Genomic DNA, 21,632 nt, shown 5'->3' with positions numbered 1-21,632 from the left:
CGGCTGAGATACGACTGACGAATTTAAAGAAGAAAAAACTGAAATTTATAATGGCAGCATTCACACAGCGTATCTGTGGTTATGTGACAATAACCCACCGTTTACACTACACACAAAGTGGCGGCATGAGAGGAGAACAAATATCTGCTTCCTGTGGCTGATGCACAAGGAGTCCAGGAAGCACCAGTGTCCCACTCCTCTCAGGGGAATAATGTGGCGCTGCAAGGAGAAGCCAACAGGGTAGGACAGGTGTATGACTGGTACCGATAGGATGGAGGGAATTATCTGAGAGAAAAGGGTAGGGGGGGAGGTTGCAAGACTCACAAACATGAGAAAGAGTGCAAATTATACTACTTGAATAAAATTTTACTGAAAATATGGGTTAGCCATGGACCATGGAAAGTTTTGGCATTTTCCATTGCAATCTGCAATTTGACCCATGGCAACATATTGAGCTTGCACCCACCTGCCCATGCCCTACAAATTGAAGGAAACAGACATTTTACTACAAGTCCAGCACATTGGAGAGTGGAGTTCACCTTTCGGAATAGTCGTTGGCTCCCACCTCCGGCAGATGTTGGGTAGTAAATATAAACATTATGATCCTCAGCACTGACTGGCTTCTCTACGAAGGGTTTTTGGAAAATTTCACCATTCACCTCAACATGATCCTCACCTTCTATTAAATTACATTCTGGAAAACACAAAAACCGTGATGAGGATTTGTCTAGTTTGCAAACACATATCTAGATGTATGTTATCAATGCTTAAACAACCCCTCACACTTCCAGATACAATTACGTTAATACTCCCCAGTGTGCAAATAAAGTCAGTTTATTAGAATTAGCAATACTGGCTAAAATAACAAAATCATATAATCCTACATAATTCTATCAAATTATCTTCTCAGCTCAGTAAGGAGTTATTTCATGAAACACTGGTTAAGTGAAATAACGGCTACAGAATATTATATACCAAATTGTTGCTGTTACTGTGACACTGCTGCTGTTCAAGTACAACAAATTCTATTGAAATACATATCTCTCTATAGTCTGTCTCTTTGCATTGCAAATATATTTTTTGTGCAACTCCGATCATCATTTTTCACCATACAATGCAAAACAACTGTGCAATTTGTTCTATACCGGGATACGCTCAGGACAACAAAGTCAGCTTTCTGCAACATGTTCAATCATCTCACTTATGATATCACAAAGTTAAATTGTTGGATCCGAGTGATGACAGCTCTATGCCGGTTCCAGCAGTCCTGATTAACATTAAAATGACCTGAATGTCTTTGCTATCATAATTTTATGATTGTGATGGCTGCTGCTACTTAACAAGGAATGTTAAACAGCTGCCACTTTTATCACGTGCAATTTAAACGTGATGTGTTCAAGCAGCACTATTTTCCATGTCTGAATTGTTCTCATATTTGTTTCTTTTCAAGGTAAACAGTCCAAAAGAAGAAGTACTTAATATATGAACTAATTAAATGTACTTATTATTTAAGCATAATATTCAGAGAATCTGATGGCTTATATACGTGTGTAGTCCCTATCTATATCAACAAGCAACAAAATCAAAGATTAAACCTTGTGATTGATCCATCTGTAAACGCCATAGAGGACGTTCTGATTCAACAATCAAAAGTTTACAAAATAACAGATTTCTTAAAAATTTCTGGATCATACAAATTATCTCCCAAAAGTAAAGGGACTAAATATTATATAGTGTCAACAAGATGAATTGGTTGTATATCAAATGAGAATTGAAGCCATCTTAATAGGAGCTTACTGGATCAATTTTCTAATTTTGACTGCTTGGATTTATAACGTGGATCCAGGTTAACTAAATATACTTAACATTACATAAGTAGGAAACTGATTAACTTGCTCCATTAGCCCAGTTGTTTTTAAGATTTCTCTTTTTAATGTATAAATGATTTTATGGGTATGTATTGAAAGTTACATTTTTAAATGTCTATTTTTGTCTGGTTGGTCATGAAGCCTAGTGAGTAGACTTTGTATCTGATCCAGAAAACGCTCTCTCTTATTAATACTACGCTAGTAGTGCTTCATACAGATAGTAGTTCTTTTCTTTGGTCTTGTTGCTTTACTATTACAACTAAGAGAGCACCCAAACATGCATAAAAAATATTCACTATAAATAAAATTTCTATACTTAAGGATTAATAATACATCAATACTAATATCTTGTGCAGAAGTTCCTTGTTGCACTGGAGAGAGACTAAGCCGTGTCCACTTGACTAGCATACTAATAAGTCAGACATATTGGAGTCTCTCCATCAACAACGTTCTGCTTGTATGACCACCAGAGTCCCACATGTGGCCACTCTCCGGTAAAAGGGGTTTAGAAATAAATTAAAAACCTACAATATTCTTTTAAACAGAAATAAAACCTCATGCCTCCAATGGAGACAGGGCTACTCTTACCACTTAGTAATTAACCACCTGCAAAATAATTCTACTTTCAACAAATGTATTCATAAAACAGGCATACAAGATGTGTAGTGAGGATGGGTGACCAGCACAAACAAATCACTTATCTCAATCAGTAATTTATACAAAATGTCCATGTATTGGAATAAGAATATTATACAGCAAGTATCATAAAGTTAATAGATTAACAAAAGAATCTGAAATTTATTAACCACCAGTCTTGTTGGAGAGACCTCAAACCCAGACCTGTCGTGCCACTTTGATATGACGACACAAAGCAGAGAGAAGGCTTGTAAAATAACTATGTACATTCTTGTCTACATGTCGAAAATATGACAGAGTATGGCACAGAGTCAAAAGTATATCAGGTGTTTAACAATTTATAGATTATGGGACAAAGAAATAAAGACACCTTAAGCAGAACAATTTGATTGCAACTTGGGAGCTCCACACCAGTTTCTTACAGTAAGGAATCCTGGTTTTCAGTAGAGACCTCTGACTGTTACCTCGGTACTTGTGGCTCTTTGGGAGATGTGATCAGCTGTGGTCTTGGTGACAATACCATAGGAACACCCTACCCCCTTGTCTTTCTTTCCTTTTTATTTATAAACACACGTTGGCCAGAACCCAAGATAACCAATTAGTTAAAAGGCAACTAGCTGAACATAACTGGGCTTGGGAACGGTTTATCTGTATTACATCAGTATAAACCAGACATTGCCACTCCGCTTCCCTATCAGATTGTACTTGCCAAGCACTGTAATTTATGCCATGTAATACTGTTTCTCTGTTCTGCGGATAATGGAAAAAAAAAATTAAAAAGTTGAATACAAAAATTTTATTTTTAGAAAAAGTAACATAATACATTTCCAGGCTATCCATAGAGAGAAACAGTCAGGACTAACTATGGGTCTATAGTGAACACAGTTTTTAAATAGCCGTCACTATTTCCCTATAACACAAGACAACTTCAGCTGTAAAAACACAGCAGGCACAGATCTTACAGCTTAAGTCCTAAGGAGACAGTGAAACCACCGCTGAACACTGCTATCTGGTGATTAAAAGTCAGTGCGACCTTAAATTTACTGGGCTTACTGTAATCGGTTATGTTCCAGAGCTATAAATCAAATAAAAAAAACTAAAGAAAAGTAGAATACATTATTAGCTTATTTACACAAGGAAGTATTTCTACAGTACTTGCCTCAATTCATGTCTATATATGGAATCTCCCAGGATAATAAACATATAGAAGAGACTGTACCTTCTTCACTACACCCCATCTACCAGTAATACAGCATGAAAAGGTATTCACAGATGAAAGTTTCCATACTATGACACAGCTTAAAAACTATCTTACTGTTGTTACCGTGCTTATTTCTTCATTCTCAGTAAGAATAGGGTTAAAGTGGCTTTTTTTAAATATTTTAGGTCAGCAAGCCTGGGGTGCAAAAATAAAAAATTAAGGGTTTTTTGCAGAGGGGAATCTTCATTTTTATCGCAACTGTCACAATTAAAGTTCCTAACATTTTTTTCCCTATACAAAAGGGTGTAAAAAGAAAAAAAGATTAAACAAGTTCCTTAGCACAAATATACTAAAAAATATATAAAAAAACCAAAGTAAAACAGGAAAAGCCTAGAAAGAAAAAAAAAAAAAAGATTCTTAGGGGTATATTTACTAAACTGCAGGTTTGAAAACATGGAGATATTGCCTATAGCAACCAATCAGATTATATCTGATTCTGTCATTATGTAGACTGTACTAAATAAATGACAGCTAGAATCTGATTGGTTACTATAGGCAACATCTCCACTTTCTCAAACCCGCAGTTTAGTTAATATACCCCTTAGAGATCAAAGATTTCAACAACTCCCCTGTACAGAACTGTACACCGGGGAGGGTGGATTACTCAGCAGGCACCACTGGCATATGTACAATGCAGCTCTCACAATACAGGTATAAGTACATCAGTCAGTGATCTGATCCAGAGAAACTGGGAGGATTGTGTAAAGCTCAGGTGCAAAACATGGGTTGCTACTTACCTTCAGGTTTGTTTGGATCACGGTTAAGAACTGCATATCGAGGAAGCAAGATTCCCTCGTCTTTGAGGATCCTGTAAACCTCTCTCCTGTTGGTAAAATTACACAAGTAAATTATGGTGACAAATCCCGTACATAAAATTTAAACTCAGTCCTCTTCAGACGTTTCCATGACAAGAGTCTGGAAAAGACCATGTTTCCTGCACAGACATCAAGGAGTGTAGTATTACTATAGCTAACACAGCCAAGGATGTCATTAGATAAAGTATCTGAAAAGTAAGCAGCTATGTAAAACAGAAGGACACGCTATAAGGCACAAGGCAGATATGAAGCAGACACTGACAAACCACTTTCAAAACACTTGCAATTAAATTACTTGTTACCTATTTCTATACTTTAGCAGATCTACAAAAAGGTTCAATACACCTGTAGTACTTAACAGTCACACATCTATGAAGTATTAAACAAAAATCTAGTATAACCTCTTCATAGATTAATTATGAAACCAAAAACTCTAACTTCTGAATATATCTAAGCTGGTTTCTGTTTTTTGGTTTATTTATTTTGCGTAGGAGATTCTATTGGCAACCCATAATGGATCACTTTATTTCAAGAGCATTAAGTAAGGGAACTAATGATAAAAATCTAAAAAAACAAAAAACAAAAACACCAACAACCCCCCCCTAAAAAAAACAGACAAAAAAAACCACAAAAAAACCCCCAAACAAACATTTCTATAAGTCTTCCCAAGAAGGGAGGGACATTAAGTCAACAACTAGCTAGGAGGTTTGCAATCTGGCTCCTAACCACTATTCCAGCTGAATACATGAAATGTATAATTGTGCTTTAAAAGATGAAAAACAAAAGTTAATGATTTCTCTACTAGTGTTTTAAAGTTTAGCAAACAGTATGTATAAGGAGTTTACCATTAAAATACTGGAGGTACCACCATTAGGAATTAGGAACCGCTTACCTGTCTTGAATTTGGTACTGTAGATTTAAGTCGTTGATAACAAACGGACCCCTGAGCTTTGCATAGGCAACTGCTTTATCCAATGGAAATCCTTAAATAAGAGAGGACTACAATGATACACTTCCTGAATACCACTGCATTAAAGTATGGTGAGGTGCTCACAAAATTGTGTTACAGAAAACCACAAAGGTTACTTACACTAATTAGAAATAAGGGTCAGATCAGGGGCTGGCTGGGCTGGGGCGCTGGGTTACCAGAATTTTAGTTTTTTTCTATAATATGTTACTAATAGGCTGCAGATCAAAGTCATGTCCCCAGTCTAAGATGAAGATGATATTTGACCATTTTAGGCGTCATCTGATGACGCTAATCGAATTCCTTCTGACCTGGATCTTTCAGATTTCTTCCAACACAAACCTGACACACCTGGCAGGTAAGATCAGCTTGTATATAGGCAGCTGAAATGTTCTTTACATGTGAACTAGTATTAGAAAGCAGATAAACTCAGGTGCAAAAATATTTATAAAAATAAAAGTAAATCCTGAGCAATAATGGTAGAGTCATTATCAGTGCTTCATATAAAAACACAAATATGTAAATATTCATCCAAATAAATATGTAATTAGGCATTTTACTACCATTTGCATAATTAGGCACTCACAATTCACATCTGTTAAAACATGTATTCTAGTCGGATGTTTGGCCATGGGAGTATGATGGCAAGTAGTTACTTGCCATGTGGCAAATATGTCTCTGGACAATAAGCTACAGCCGCATGAATCTTACTCAGTTAATTAGCAACAGCCAGTGTTCCGAGTGTACAATCATGTGAAAGGCAATATGGTAAAAAGTATATATTGATCAAACTTATAAAATGAAAGTTGCTTTTCTTTGCTTTTCTGAATACAATACTGACACAAGCTTTTCTCTGTTTCTTTCTCATGTGAATATGCTGAGCTATATGTCAAACAATCCAGATATCAGAAAGGAATATCTGTTTTACAATATGCCCAGAGCCCGTGGTGAAAATGAAGACAATGAACTATCCTTGGAGATAAGCAGTTACAGGCCTTGACATCTTGAGCAGTGACTAAACAAAAAGATGTATAGACTCTTTTCTGCTGATACTATGTCCAATTTCATTGTGAACATGCAATAATTTCTATATAACAAATGTGCCTGCGAGCACACTTGTCATGTATAAATAAAGCGGTCTGACTATAGGGCAGTCAGAATTGATTCTCATTCAGCCCTGCAAAAGACTGAGTGTGTCTCTTTCCTATCGATCGATAACCCATTTATTGCACAGGTACCAGAGCTGATAAGTTACACTATTGGGGTGTAACTCTGACAATCACGTAATAGCCAATAGTAAAATTTACTTTGATGCAAATTTGTTAATCAGAAAATATTACCAATAAATTGACATGAATATGTAGTACATAAACCATTCCATGATTATACAAGGCTTCATAAAGTATTGTTTACACGGACACCAATCTTTTGGCCTATACCATATTTTCACACTTGTCTGGAGGACATTTCCTTGCCCACAACCTCTATGATCCACTCCCACAATGAATTTAGTTTTAGGAGAGTTGCACATTGCAGAAACAAAAGAGCTACATGGAAACAGGAGTATGCTGGAATTGTTGGCTTGCTAAACATAAATTAAAAAATAATTAAAATTATGGGTGGCAGAATGGGTCAGGGGGCTCGGTGAGGGACTTAGTCATTTTTAACTTGCTAGTTTAACATTCTAGTTTTAGGCATAGTTTGCAATGATACATGTATGACAAATGTAGAATGTTGCCTGTAAACTTACTTTATTAAAATATTAACTATTTTTATTACATGAGATGCATGTGTTTATGGTTAATTGTTATCTAGTTATTTGAACAAGTTAAAAACATTTCACACACTTCTTGCTGAAAACTTCATAAAAGTTATGATGCTATTGAACTGAAAGGTTCAGTCGTGAACAGCGGATAGGATTAGAAAGTGGAAAGGTTTATGTGGGAGAGTCACTGTGTGGGAAACACATCCGATGGAAAGGTTAACAAATGTGATAACTGCTGACGGCATTTACCTGGGCAGGCACAAGGAGGATTAATATTTAAATTGCTGCTATTTCTATATAAGTTTTACGTCTGAGCAGCAGAGATTTCTGCACAAACACAAATATTCATGGCTAGAAGTAATGTCTCACACTGTACCTTTGGAGTGGAAGGAAATGAGACAATCACACAGTGGCCAGTTGTCCACAGATTCATTCAATATGACATCTTCTTCAAATATTACTACAGTAATGTACTTGAACAATGACAGACGCTCTAATATTTCGTTCATGGGTTTCGATTTGGACTTTTTGGCCATAGCGCAGATTCCCACCACGATCTGCCTTTCTGGCGGCTGCAATATACACAAACACAGAATTAACATTAATGAATCTAATAACAAGCAAGCTTAAAGCAATAATCCAGCACAGGTTGCTTTATTTTCTTTAAATTGCTTGTTAAGTACCTTTTAAGCATACAACTGATTTACAGAAGGACAGCTAAGAATTACTGACTCCAGGTCATATTCAGGCAAGGGTGGGGGTGTGGGGAGAGGATCTTACAATACAAAGTTCCAAAGCCTCTCTGGTCACTGCATCATGTGACTGTGGTTGTCATTGTAGTCAATGACAATGGCAGCCTGGGCAAACCAACCAAATAAAAATGGGAAATACCCGCACTCTTTATGGGATTACTGCTTTAATCAGCCATAACTGAATTATTTTTACACTCTCCTCTACAGACCAAGTTTCAGATTTTTATCACGTGCAGTAAATATTGTAACACATATTAAACTTGGTGAAATCCAAGCTTATATTATAACTGAAAAATCATGACCCATAACTAGATGTGCTGTGAAAGATAAGATTAGGCTTTTATGAGACACAAAGGAACAATAATGCAGTGAGATATCAATGGGGGTCTCCTCAGAATCTAGAAATAACTTACACCACATTTACAAATTGTGCAATTGAACATTTTCTAGTTCCAAGTGCGACTATATTTTCATGTATTATTAGTGCACCTGCACAGTGCCCCTAGTGGTCAAATTGTCATGAAATATTAGAAACCTTTTATAGCTTTATCAAATAATTCTTTTTGTACAGATCATTCGAAACAGATTTATTTTTGTTCAACTAAACAGAAGTACAAAACAAACATTTTAAAAACCTTGTGCACCTGTAACTTTGCATAAAAGATGCAACACTTTGACAGTTTACAGAAAAGTTCCCAATGGTTTCTTAAATAATTATTAGGAAAACAGCTCTTATTACTGATGAGGTCATCTAAGAAGGTCCCTGGCACACAGAAAGGAGCATACATGCCAAACCTCCTGCATTTAGTGTCAGCTATTTCTCTTTAGGTTCTAACCTCCTGACCGACGTCATAACTCTCAGAGTTGAGTGAGGCTCCCTGAGACAAGGACCTGACAGAACAGCAGAGCGACAGAGTGGATACCAGCCTACAGACTCAAGGCAGCTCTACTCTCTCTCTCTCTCTCCTTGAACTTTGGCAAAGCAGTGAGGACAGGAAACTGATCAATAGGAGACTGTTCCATCATAGCTTCTAGAGAGATGGGGACCAAAAGGAAGAGTATGGGTGATGGCAATGATGGCAAGTAAAGCCAAAAGGGACTGGACCCCATATAGTACACAATGCCACCATCAGAGGGGCTAAGCCCCGCTTGGTACACTGGCAATTAGAGAAGGGCTCCGTTTTGAACACTGGCTAAAACGACCTTGGTGGAAGGAATGTGACCAATATGTTACACCTCTTGAAACCAGTCTGACAGGCTATTGTGCAAATGTGTTCTCCTGAGCTAAACACAGATGTAAGAGACAGTGCAGGTAAAATGCTGCAGGCATCAAAATCATTTATCCCCAAGATGAGATACACGTAGGGCCTCATTCATTCAAGGAAAGTAAAGCAAAAAAGAAAAAGGAGGAGTAAATTTGCTCCTTGGCAAAACCATGTTGCATTGGAGGGGGAGGTAAATTTAAAATGTGGGGACAGATTTATAGTTGGGGTAGGACATGTCCTAGATGAACTTTAAATTTCAGTGTAACAATAAAGCTATCAAGTATTTGTGTGCTACATTAAAAAACAGCCAGTGTTTAACTTATGTGCAAAATAATCAACTAATTTGCACCCCTTGCATTGTAACATGGCTTGTCCTGGAGAACATTTACTCCTTTTTATTGCCTTACTTTCCCTAATGAATCAGGCCCATACTGTTCACACTCAACCAATTAAACAAAATAGCACTGCAAAAACGAATGTAAATCATGCATGAATGACATTTTCACTTTTTTTTTTTTTTTAACCAGCGGCAAGTTTTGAAATCGTTGCACAAACACTATTCATTAATGGTAATAAAAACCTATACTAACTTAGCAACACTAAATACAAGACATTGCAAGTTCTCTAGCTAGCAAGACCCTTGCTATGTTTTAACATCTACATTTATTCTGTCTACCTTGTATGTCCCAGTTTCGAGTACCAGGGATTCTGGAAAGACTGACCAGCTTGCAGAGGGGACTCTGCAGAATATGGACAGTGTATTATGGTGTTGTAAGTCACTTTATAGTGAGGGATGAACAAGTTAGTCAGCTCTCCATATAGGGGCTAGGTTTACTATTTTCTGTGAAAGTGTACTTTTGTTGCAAATTAAAAGCTCATTCATGCTTAAAGTCTGAGTTTACAGGGTGGATACCCTTATGTTTACCAAATCATTGATGAAGCTACTACTAGAGCTGGTTCCCCTATCACCGTAGGGAAATATATATATATATATATATATATATATATATATATATATATATATATATATATATATTTTTTTTTTTATTTTTTTTTTTAAAAAAAAGTTAAATGAATAAAAGATTCCCTAGGATGTCAACATTATCAATAGAGATATAAGGACATGTGTTCTACATACCGAGTCATATTCTTCGTCATCATCGTCCTCATCAATGTTGTCAAACAGATTTTCCAAATGTTCCACTTTGCTTTGGTCCAAAACGTCATCAGATTCCGCACACCCAACAAAAAACCTGGGGATGTCGCCTTCCGTTGCGCTAACAGACATGGTGGTAACTTTCTGTACGGATCTTCATGTGCCCACGTATTGTGACAACTGGCATTTAAAGTCACCAGCACTGCTAAAGCATGAAGATAATTCAGCTGTTCAATGCAGCAGACCTTGCAATCTCCATCTCCTCACTTCCTGAAGGTTATCCACTCTTCTCAAACATACAATCATCACAAGCTGTTCTTTTTATGCTGCTAGCAGCATGACATTCCTTAATAGAAATCAAACAAGAGCATAAATATATTGTGGATCACTACTAACAATGACTTATGATCAGTTACAATAGCTATTGTATTAATAAAACTTATTCTGACAACTCCACACAAGCAATAACATTATTTTACAACTATTCTTCTCTGGTTAGTGTAAAATAGTTACATTTTATTTTCCAACTGCTGCATAGACCATCAAATGCAAATCAGATATGTAGCGGGGAAGATTATAGTCAAGAATTGCAATTAACAACCTTTTTGATCATGTTGACACACTAGTCATATTATTAATTGTTTGTATACACATCTTTGTTAAGACATTGTAGTACATACCAATGCTTTATATATTTAAAAAAAAAAAACAACAACTTTGAAACATTATGACCATACAGGATTCTTTATTTTAACAAACTGTATAATCTTAACATCTTGTAAGACATTCCAACCTCAGCATCTAAATACTTGTGATGCAAATGTGTACCCCGCTAGAGATGAATGTTTCATGTTCACAAATGCACACACACATGTTGACACAAATAGGATGTGTAGCCATTTAATGAGAAAAGAAAGGTCACTGTTTAGTGTCAAAATCACTCTAAAGATTTTATATTATGTTGAAAGAAAAAAAAAATATACTGGAAAATGCTGAACCAGACATTGTTGGACAGAAAAGACAAAGAACACTTCATTTCTGCTTGTAACAAAAAATGCTTTATACAGAACTTCAAATGTGGGAATATATCTATGCAATTCAAACATATACTGTACAGACACCATTAGCTGACAAAAAAAACTTTCAAATTCTGAAATATAAAAAGCACTTTATATACTTATTAGGAGAAAATTAAGATGAATGGAATACATATTTTAAATATCTGCCATGTAAGATCCATACAGGTTCTCAATCAATCTAATTGCCAACATGCAGATCTTGAAAAGCTGCATCAGTGATATCAGCTAAACAAACAGAAGATATTTAACAGTGGACGTAAACTTGCTCTCTACTTTAGTGTAAGCTTCTGTTATTAGCTACTAGGGGCTCTCACTGCCCACTCCATCCCCACGAGGATCTCCAGTATTATAAAACAACATATCCTTATGGTAGTTAATATATAGAACTCAAGCAAGGAAGTGTCTAATCTGCCAATCTATAAGCAGAGGTATAACGTGGTGCATTAAGGTGACTTCATCTGGTCTAATAATAGCCCAATGATCAGCATTTATATCTCTCAGTGCCCAGCACATATCCATTGTGCAACTCCCAACTAGACCATTTTTCTTTTTCTGTTAAACAATACATATCTGATCACAGATTTATCTAGGCTGCAGGCACATGAAGAGAAATGTTCCAAAACATCTAACCAGTTTGAAATACGACCGAATTTCACTGTTTCAATGGCCACATCCATTGTCATGTTACAATCAACAACTGCTCCCAATTCAATTTGGGGTTGAAATGTGTGTCTTGCACAAGTAATGCGCATTTGACTTTCACGTTAAAATTAATGTTTTCAAATATTTTTTAAAAACACCATTTGAATAGTTGTAACTTTTATTTTTAATACAAACTGCAATATCTACTGTGCTCGAAGCTTGCCAATAGCAATTAAAAACTGTTAACATGTATCAATAAATGAGCTTGAATGTGCTTGAGCCAGTTAGTCCATGGTGGAACCTGTCAGAATTTAGCGGAATTGTTTTAATCAAAAACAAATGCAGACTGTTGCATGTTCTACCTATGTGCATAGTTGTACTATCCTCAGCTGCAAGTAGCCCTAACCTAGCTAATAAAACATTTATTGGGCACCAGTGGTCCACCTACTCGGTTAGACGTAAAAGACAATACATTCTCTTACTATCTTTAACAAAACGCTGTATTCACACTTCAGAAACCATTTGGTTATCCTGAGCGGTAACCAGCCAGCACTATCAAAACTGGTTTGATTAAGTGACGTACCCATGGCCAGCCCTTCTTAAGGGCTAAGACACACACAGACAAATGTAACCTACCTTTTTATCTTATGGTATCAGAGTGGATGTTTTACGATTTCTTTTCATGACAGATTTCTTGCAGTAGCTTTTTTAAATAAAATAGCCTTATTTTTAGGGTTATAGAGCTTAATTAGATGGAAATAGTAAATATAAACAACTGATGTTCCTCTAGAATATTTACCTAAAAGGAGATCTCCTATTTCTCCCATTTATTTTGAAACCCAATATGTATAGAGTCTCTAGTTTATGGAAAGTTATAGCTACATGCAGAAGGATGCCGGGCTGCAGACACCATAAAACAGCCAAATTACTCATAACCAATCCAGGGAAACGCCCAGCGTGGAAAGGAACTGTTTAACATTCTGACAAAGACTCATGAGTGGAACAGGCTTTGAGCTATTTAATAATATTTAATAAGATACAATTAAGCAACTCTGTATCTATGCTACATTGACTGTAAATACAAAAACAGAACTAAACGGATGCGTTTACACCAAGGAGCTATGCCTCTTGGAATGAACATTTCGGTTAAATTATCACAAGTGGCAGTTTTTGATAAGTCGTATGTGATATCATGGTTTAAGTATTTGAATGATTTATTAATAAGAGATTTGCTTTTTACAACGACCCTAGCCAAGGATTTGTCCCAATTCTACAACACAGCTTTCAAAAGGCCATTTTTGCCTCTTCAGATTTATGTTCTATACTTGAAGCTTTTAGCATCTATACGATTGCATTATAAAGCATTACTTTCTCCTAGCACAGACAGGAATATACACATAATAGGAGACCTCTGCATTTGTGGTTATATTTTGATTGACCTATACGGGCTGAATTTCACTTCTTTTCCACTTAGGCAGCACCTGAATCTCTCCTACACAACATCAAGGGCAGTACAGATAGAATTCTCCACACAGCTATACGTTTGGGCCTAGATTTAATGGAAGCCACTTATTTGAATAGGAACATGTGCTTGAATGGGACAAAATAATGTCATATGAGCAGGGCCGGATTAACCATAGGGCTAACTGGGCTACAGCCCAGGGGCCTATGGCATCCAGGGGGCCCTTTCCCTGCAGTCCTTCTCCGGCACGCTGTAGTCTCCTTACTGAGGAGATCTAGTGAGTCTCACTCTCACGAGATCTCCTCAGTAAAGAGAGTACAGCGAGCCGGAGAAGGAGGTAAGCGCCAGGTGGGGGGGCGCGGGCAGCTCCGATCACTGGGGAGGGGCCCTCACGGGGGAATGGAGGCCCCCTTAGCCCAGGGGCCTCCATTCCCTTAATCCGACACTGCATATGAGCCATTCTAAAGGTAACATTTTAAAAGCAGAGTTCACCTTCAGAAAAAAAAGGACATTCCTACATGTGAGGAATTCTTTGTTGAGAAGTTATTGCTTAGTAAAAGACTAACAAAAAGTATTCCATCAATTATAAACTAGTCACACCAAGGCCTAGTTCTTGCGTGTAATTTTTTATCTCGACCAACTAAACAATATGGCAGCTTCAATTCACATTAATAAATGTATAAGAGCGAGACAGTGAGCAAGAGAGCGAGCGAGCAGGATTAAGCGGTCTGTGCAAAGGGACTTTTAAGGTTATGTTTTACTTCCTCTACATAAACAGTATTTATTTTAATTTTCTATAAATGTTGTATATTTTCCTCTTATGATTTTTCTCACAACAAGGGATTTCCTGGAACAAAGCTCTTTCATCATTTTAACGTGACCTCAATCATATTATTACAAGGATTTGCATGTAGCAATGATTACAGTCATGTGCTCCATTAATCCATTGCAGCCAATGTTACTCTAATAATTAACAGGCATGCTGGGCCAACGTTGACATTTTATTTTATTTCGAAGGTTCCTCTGTTTTGAGCATTAGATCACATTCTACTTACCGAACGTGTATAATAGAGAGGAAATGTTCTAGTTTTGTTAGCAAAGTGGTAATGCAAGTTGTGTCTGACAAATATCTAACCTTTGGTACAGTGAGTTATACATAAAAAAAAAAACAAGGGCACATTGTATCTTGATTCTTTACATAGAATTTGACATCAGACAAGAGCATGTTCCATCTAGTTTATCCATCTCAGACACTATTTGAGCCTTAGTTTTCTTCTAAAGCACACCTCTTGAAAAAAGAAAAAATAATAAGTGGGCACTTCCTAAATTTGCCATTTTCCTGTATTTCACAAGTGATATTGTTGCATTTTGGAATATATTCGAATAAATAGTTGGAACAACTAGCAATATCCCACAGAGCCAGAGAGTGAAGTATGATATCCTTCGGTACCGGTCTATGCAAACTTAAATTTGGTCTGCTCATTGTGGTACCTCGCACCATAAAGACTCCATACATATATAGTTGGCAGGTGAGCTTACCCCAATATAGCTATATTGTGCACAAAATTCTCCTTTTATGTATAGGCTGACACATAGGGCTAGATTTACTAAGCGGCGGGTTTGAAAAAGTGGAGAAGTTGCCTATGGCAACCAATCAGATTCTAGCTTTCATTTATTTAGTGCATTCATCATCAACATTTATTTATATAGCGCCAGCAAATTCTGTAGCGCTTCACAAAATGAGCGCTAGAATCTGATTGGTTGCTATAGGCAACATCTCCACTTTTTCAAACACACAGTTTAGTAAATATACCCCTTAGTGATTTATATATTGTTTTTGAGCGCTGGACAACATTTTTCTTTTGTTTGCACATAGACACTGGTCAATTGTCGACTGCTGTCTTAAATGATTTTATTCACTTGTACACATTGTATTAATTTAAAGAAGTGTGCCTTCTTCTCTTTCCCAGACAGACTCTGGCCGCCAATAAGTGAGATAGCAAGGAACCTGTTTTGATTCCTGGCCACCAAATTACTATACACAGTGCAGTGCTCAATGTATAGCTCAGTGGGGAACAAGGAGTTCCCCACTAATCAGAGGAATCTTGTGACACCATTAGGATGAGAAGGCCCAAAGAGCTACAAGTGAAACTTTGATTTTAGGTCCTATATTTCCCTGCTACCATAAAAAAATTACAGATTACAAACATTTACTTGGAATCCCTATAATCATAAGAACTAATAGATTAATTTTATTTAGTTCTTCAATAGTTTCACAAAGAAGGTCAATGTATTCTAAGAATAATGGAAAATATACAGGGCTAAAGACTCTGCAAAACTGAACTATGGTCTTGTCCTCAGAAGAGGTTAACCATGTTCTGGATAACAATATTACAAAATGATCCTTATCTGCCCCTATAGGCCGATCATGTGTACAGAACTTCTGGCTTTCTATCATACAGCTAGACATCAAGCCAACATGCAGACAGGCTGTCTATTCATTTCATTATTACTATTATTGAAGCCAAAGTGTGGGGCTCCATTCACCCATGCAAAAGTGATTCGTGCTCTCACTGGAAGGCTTAGAGGTATCCCGTGGGGACTGATATCTTTAAACCCCCCCAAAGGACGGAGCCACGGAGAACTTGAGGAGCAAGTGGCCCATCAGCCCCAATAAAAGCAAGTGGACAAAAGCAAGACAGAAGAGAAATGTGAGAAAATGTGTACTTAAATGTAAAACTGTACTAGTGTTCAATTAATATATAATTTTGGTTAAGGCCCTAACCTTTTGGATCGATGTTTAAAAGAAAATGTCCTTTCCCAAGCCAAAAGGACTGGGCAAAATGAAAAGGACCTTAAATCTTAGTGCGAGTGCAATATGCTTTACCATCACATGTATATTTTTCAGCACCGCAAACTCACACGGTACTGTGCCAAATAGTACCTGGCTGCAGGCAGCTAGCCTTTTGGCTAGACGACTAATGTAGTCTGTTCATTATGGGAGCGGTTACCACTCCAGCCTAGAACAGATATTACACGGGATATACACTTAGCCAAAAGACTTAATAGCCTCTCAGTCTTGTTACATCTCATCAGTAATAGATATGGCAAAATGGATCTTCAGATGTAGGGTTTGAAAGCCCTTCTAACAAAGCATGCACATTCATTTTACAGTAATGTAGGTTAGAAAGCAAGAGCTGGTTTATAATGTATACACATTTTTATATCTATATTATACAAACTGGCATTATCCCACAGAACTTCACACTAGGAATTCTGGGTAGAGATATGCAAAGTCCAACTTACATTCCCCTACTGGCTTCAACCAGCAAGTCTTTATCAAGATGGTCAGAAGCATGGTGGCATGTAGCTGCCATGCAGACAAGTCCCTATTGTGATACAAATAACCCTAGTGTGAGAAAATGCATCCAACCCAGGACTATTATCAACATTTATTTATATAGTGCCAGCAAATTCTGTAGCGCTTTACAATTTTCTAGAGATGCAATTTCAAAGCACATTTTCCAATGTATATGTATTTCTGCAAGATTATTTTAAAACAATATGGCGGTTTAAAACTTATACACTGTTGGTAGAAGAATACTGTAAGAAATATTCCTGCAATATAAGCAGAATGTCCCCAATGTCCAGGTTTACACCAAGGCTGGGCACACACTACAGGCTTTTCACCCATCATGCCAATAACACAATAAACGACTGTTAGGTCCGCATTAGTGTGTACGCTCCCACGATCAGGTTTTATCGTACATAAGCACATCGTATCGTTTGATTCGATTTTATAAATGGACTAAAAATCTCCATAAGCGATGGAACAATGTCGGGCAATTCTGCAGTGTGTATGCACTCACGACCAGCAGTGTAGGCAGATCTCTATATAATGTGCAGAATCATCATCTTTTCAGCCGATGGTTATGACAAATGAAGAGCACAGATCTGAAGGTAAATATTATAAAACCTGTATAGTGTGTACACATGAATCGGCATGCTGATCGGGACTTTCAGACATTCTGTAGTATGTGCCCAGCCTTAGGCTAGGTATACATTGAAGAATTTTCCAACCAACATGTTGTCTCAAACAATTGTACCTACGACTGAAGGTCCGATCAGTCTGGCGATTCATGCATACACACTGACACGATTTACCTTGATCTGTGCTCTTCATCTGGTCCTCTAGTCTTCAGACAATGACAGCACAATATTCATTCATTCTTGTCACACTGATTAAAACTGCTTTTTATAGCTATCTACATGTCCTAACAAATTTCGTTAGCTTCTGTGACTCTTAAACAAAACATTCTGTCTAAGAATGAACAAATTAACTATTCATTCTACAGCACTCTCTACATTCATTCACCGGGACATTCATTGCTAGCATTGGCTGAAAAGAGCCCGACTCTGTAAACTCTTTGGAGATTGTGAGCATGAGTGCATACACACGATTGGTCGGAAAATATTAAACAGTACGACCAACCAAATGGGCTGACAATCGACACTTTGGAACTACTTTCAAACATTGCATACTATACACACTAACCCGACTTCTAACCGTACGGTCATACGTCAGCTGATTTGCCCGATCATTGGATGAAAACACTCCAGTGTGTACCAGTCTTACTGTTGCAATTAGTTATGTTGAGCATAGAAGTTCTCTTCTTAAGGGTTGATTGGCTTACCCTGTTTTTTCTAAGTACTTAGTGAAGTTCTATTCAATTCATTACTAAAAATAAAGGGACTGAAACATTGCAAAATTGGTATTTTCAAATATAAAAAGGACATTTCACATTTTAAAGGGGTTCTCCTATCAAATTAGTATTTTCCCTCTCCTTGTAAACTCCATATGGCCCTCGATGATGGCAATTTAAAAACATAATTTACTATTTTCCAGCACTGATCACACAGCACACACTTGAGCACAAGATTTGATTAACCGTCATGGTTTAATACCATTGCTTCTAAAATCCTGTGTATTGCCTTGGCCTGTGTGCCCCAAGCCAGAGGCTTGAGTTTAGACATTATTTACAAAATCCAGCAAGCGAAAGTAAATAGAATGTATGTGAAATGAACATGCCAAATGACATTTATAAAATGTCTTGTATAAAAAATAATAAGCTTGCCTCTGTATAGCTGTCAAACTTCAGGCAACCCCACCTCCAAAGTAAAACAAATCTAAGGAATGGTCACTTTTGTAAACACTTGGTAGCTTATTTTGAAACCCCATAAACCCCCCTCCACAACAAAAACAAAAACTCACAATTGTATGATGCTTTTCAATGGCACCAACTTTTAGAAGTGTGATCAATTATGTCAATTACACAACGAACACAAAGCAAAGTGTGATGCCCTATTTGATATCAGCCTATGGTGGGTCATAAGTTAAAGTTTACGATAGAACTAGAAAGTTATGAATAAGCACAGTACAGTCTAGGAATAGAGACATATAAAGGTACATCGTTTGTAAACAAAACATTAATACTTTAAGTTGTAGAAAAATCATGCAGATTTTATGGTCTGCATATTCACATTTTGTTTATATTTTCCTAAAAGTAAAAGCTCAAACACCACATTATTAAACTAAATTCTAAATGATTATTTACATAACAAAAATAATCAATAATCAGCACACAAAACCATGTGTGTCAGTCTCGTAGCAGAATATCATACATTCTTTTAATGCACCTGGAATCATAACATAAGAAAAACAACAATGTATGCAAGAAGAAACCATAATAATCTATTGATCAATAAATCGGATGGGGAGGATGCATGAAAGGCTGTGTGCTGGATGAGTAGCAACATTGTTATAAACGGTATTGTGACTACAACTTCCTTAGAAATGTCTTCGTCTCACTATAGTGACTTGATGACAGCTACAAGCACAGCATCCCATGCATGACGGAAAGGGAAGGTATAACAGCATGAGACAGCTCAGGTGTAAATCCCCTTATAATGCCGGAGATTGTGTAGTATCAGCGGCTCAGAGGAGGGGAGACGTCCCAGGTATAGGTTAGATACAGGGGAGCCGCATGGAGCACTCCCTACACTATATTAGGACATGCAGCAACGTCCCACATCTCATCATACAGACATCCACAGTCATACTAAGGATTATGTGACCGAAGAAGACTCATACAAAGGAAGGTGTCACTGCACTCAGACGATGGAATGATTGCACCCCCCAGCCTCTCACCTCTTTGCATCATCGTGCCATGCCCCGGGCCGCTCTCCTGCAGCATGCACAGTGTCTCATTGATACAAACTTCCGTCCCCCTGCTGACAAGCGAGGAGGGAAGAGCCCCAGGGGCGGGGAGAAACCGCCTCTGCTCGGCAGCTAAATTGGATATTTTAGGTCCCGTTGAAAACACTGCACAAGCTGTTGTCGCTTCACGCACTTGGTTTGCTTTCGGGTTTTTTTTTTTTTTTGATCCTCTAGGCGCTTCGTATGGCAGATTGCCCAGCTTAAAAATGGCGATAGATGCGCTGGTCCACGTGACCATCATGTAGTTTTGGAGAAGCTATTGTGAATGAAGGCGAGGGAAGCCAAGGACATCATTAATGAACGCAATTATCAACTGTGCTGCCATTGTTTTCACTATATTATAATTCTTAACTACCTCCAGCATGATTAATGAAAAACTGTGTATAAATTATGTAAGAACTGAATTACCAATTGTACCTCTAACATTAAGCTCTCTATTTTATTAACAATAGAATTTATTCTTGAGATATGTGCCAGCACTAAAAAAACCAAACAGACAGATAACTCATTCGTTGGTGTGTACTGATACCCCTTTAACGCTTGCTAAATACATTGCCTCCCATTGGCCAGCATATTTTGCCAAATACTTTTTGTGAGATGTTTCCACCTATGTGCATTGCTTTTTATTTGTGGCATTTTTTCTGTGTTTTCATCAAGGCTTTTTGTATAATGCGGTGACTTTTGTTTTTCATTAACCGTGGATACAACAGTTCGTATCTGGTTTTTTTTATACACTTGTGTCCAGTGGTCAAAGTGGGCTGAGATATGGTGGTGTGCCATACCGCCACTTCTACTGCTTTGATTTGCCAAAATATCAAATTCCATTCACCTACACTTTCCACACTGCCACTTCTGATTTTCCATGCCGCTACCTGTATATTTCCACTGTAACCACTGCTTGTGTCTTAGAACTGTTCTGTGTTACATCTAAGTCATACTTGCCACAATTGAGTTTTTGTCCTTCGGGAGTGGGCATGGCGGGAGGGGGTGTGTTGTGGCATAGATCGTCATTTCACCGCAAATCGCATCATTGAGGCTCCCATCCTTGCCACTAGGAAGTGGGCAGGATGCTGGAGAATTTGGGATCCTCCTGGAAATTCCGTGAAAGTGGGCAAGTATGATCTAAGTGCAACATTAATAAATCTGCCTGGAGTAGATGAAGCATAGTTACCCACATGAGACTCCCAAATTAGGGGCAGTTATCCCAGAAGAGAAGAGTAATGATCATGCAATGTTAGGGGGATGTGCAGTGATTATGCAAATCACATTATAAAACCATACCAGACTCACTGGATATTATGTGCGCAGAAGAGTGATTGCTCAGTCAGCTTCAGCATATACATTGCTCTGTCTAGACATCAAGCTACACCCTTCTCTTAGAGGAGAGGTATGAAACGTAGTCAAGTATGATACTAAAACCTTTGTAAAAAGGAAGTCAGAAAGATCGAGCTGTGTATCTTGTCAAAATAAAGGAAGGCATGTAGAAACATGCAAATTCAATTTGTTTGAAGACAGAAAACTGATTTAAAGAGAACCTGTCACATTTCAGAAAATTGGATTTAACAGTGCTTTTTGCACTCTGTTAAAAAAAACAAGTTTTTTTTGTGTACCCCCCCCCCCCCCCCCCTTCATCCCAGGAGAGAATACTGAAAAACTGGTTTAATATGCAAATACAGTGATTTTAGCT

The 21,632-nt window shown here is 37.5% G+C and overlaps 1 protein-coding gene across 1 annotated transcript in view; it reads right to left on the bottom strand.

The window, feature by feature from the left end:
• Positions 1–20,080, bottom strand: part of PPIP5K2 (diphosphoinositol pentakisphosphate kinase 2) — a 61,382-nt gene extending 41,302 nt beyond the window's left edge. Inside the window, 6 exon segments of the mRNA XM_075181421.1 lie at positions 540–694; positions 4,503–4,588; positions 5,473–5,563; positions 7,689–7,884; positions 10,468–10,831; positions 19,877–20,080. Coding sequence (XP_075037522.1) covers positions 540–694; positions 4,503–4,588; positions 5,473–5,563; positions 7,689–7,884; positions 10,468–10,617 — 678 coding nt within the window. The 5' untranslated portion in view covers positions 10,618–10,831; positions 19,877–20,080.
• Between the last annotated feature and the right edge of the window lie 1,552 nt (positions 20,081–21,632).

The sequence above is a fragment of the Mixophyes fleayi genome, chromosome 1, assembly GCF_038048845.1.
Source record: "Mixophyes fleayi isolate aMixFle1 chromosome 1, aMixFle1.hap1, whole genome shotgun sequence".
Classification (NCBI taxonomy): Eukaryota; Metazoa; Chordata; class Amphibia; order Anura; family Limnodynastidae; genus Mixophyes; species Mixophyes fleayi.
Note: the sequence above shows the minus strand (reverse complement) of the source record. Positions and strands in the feature narration are given on the sequence as shown.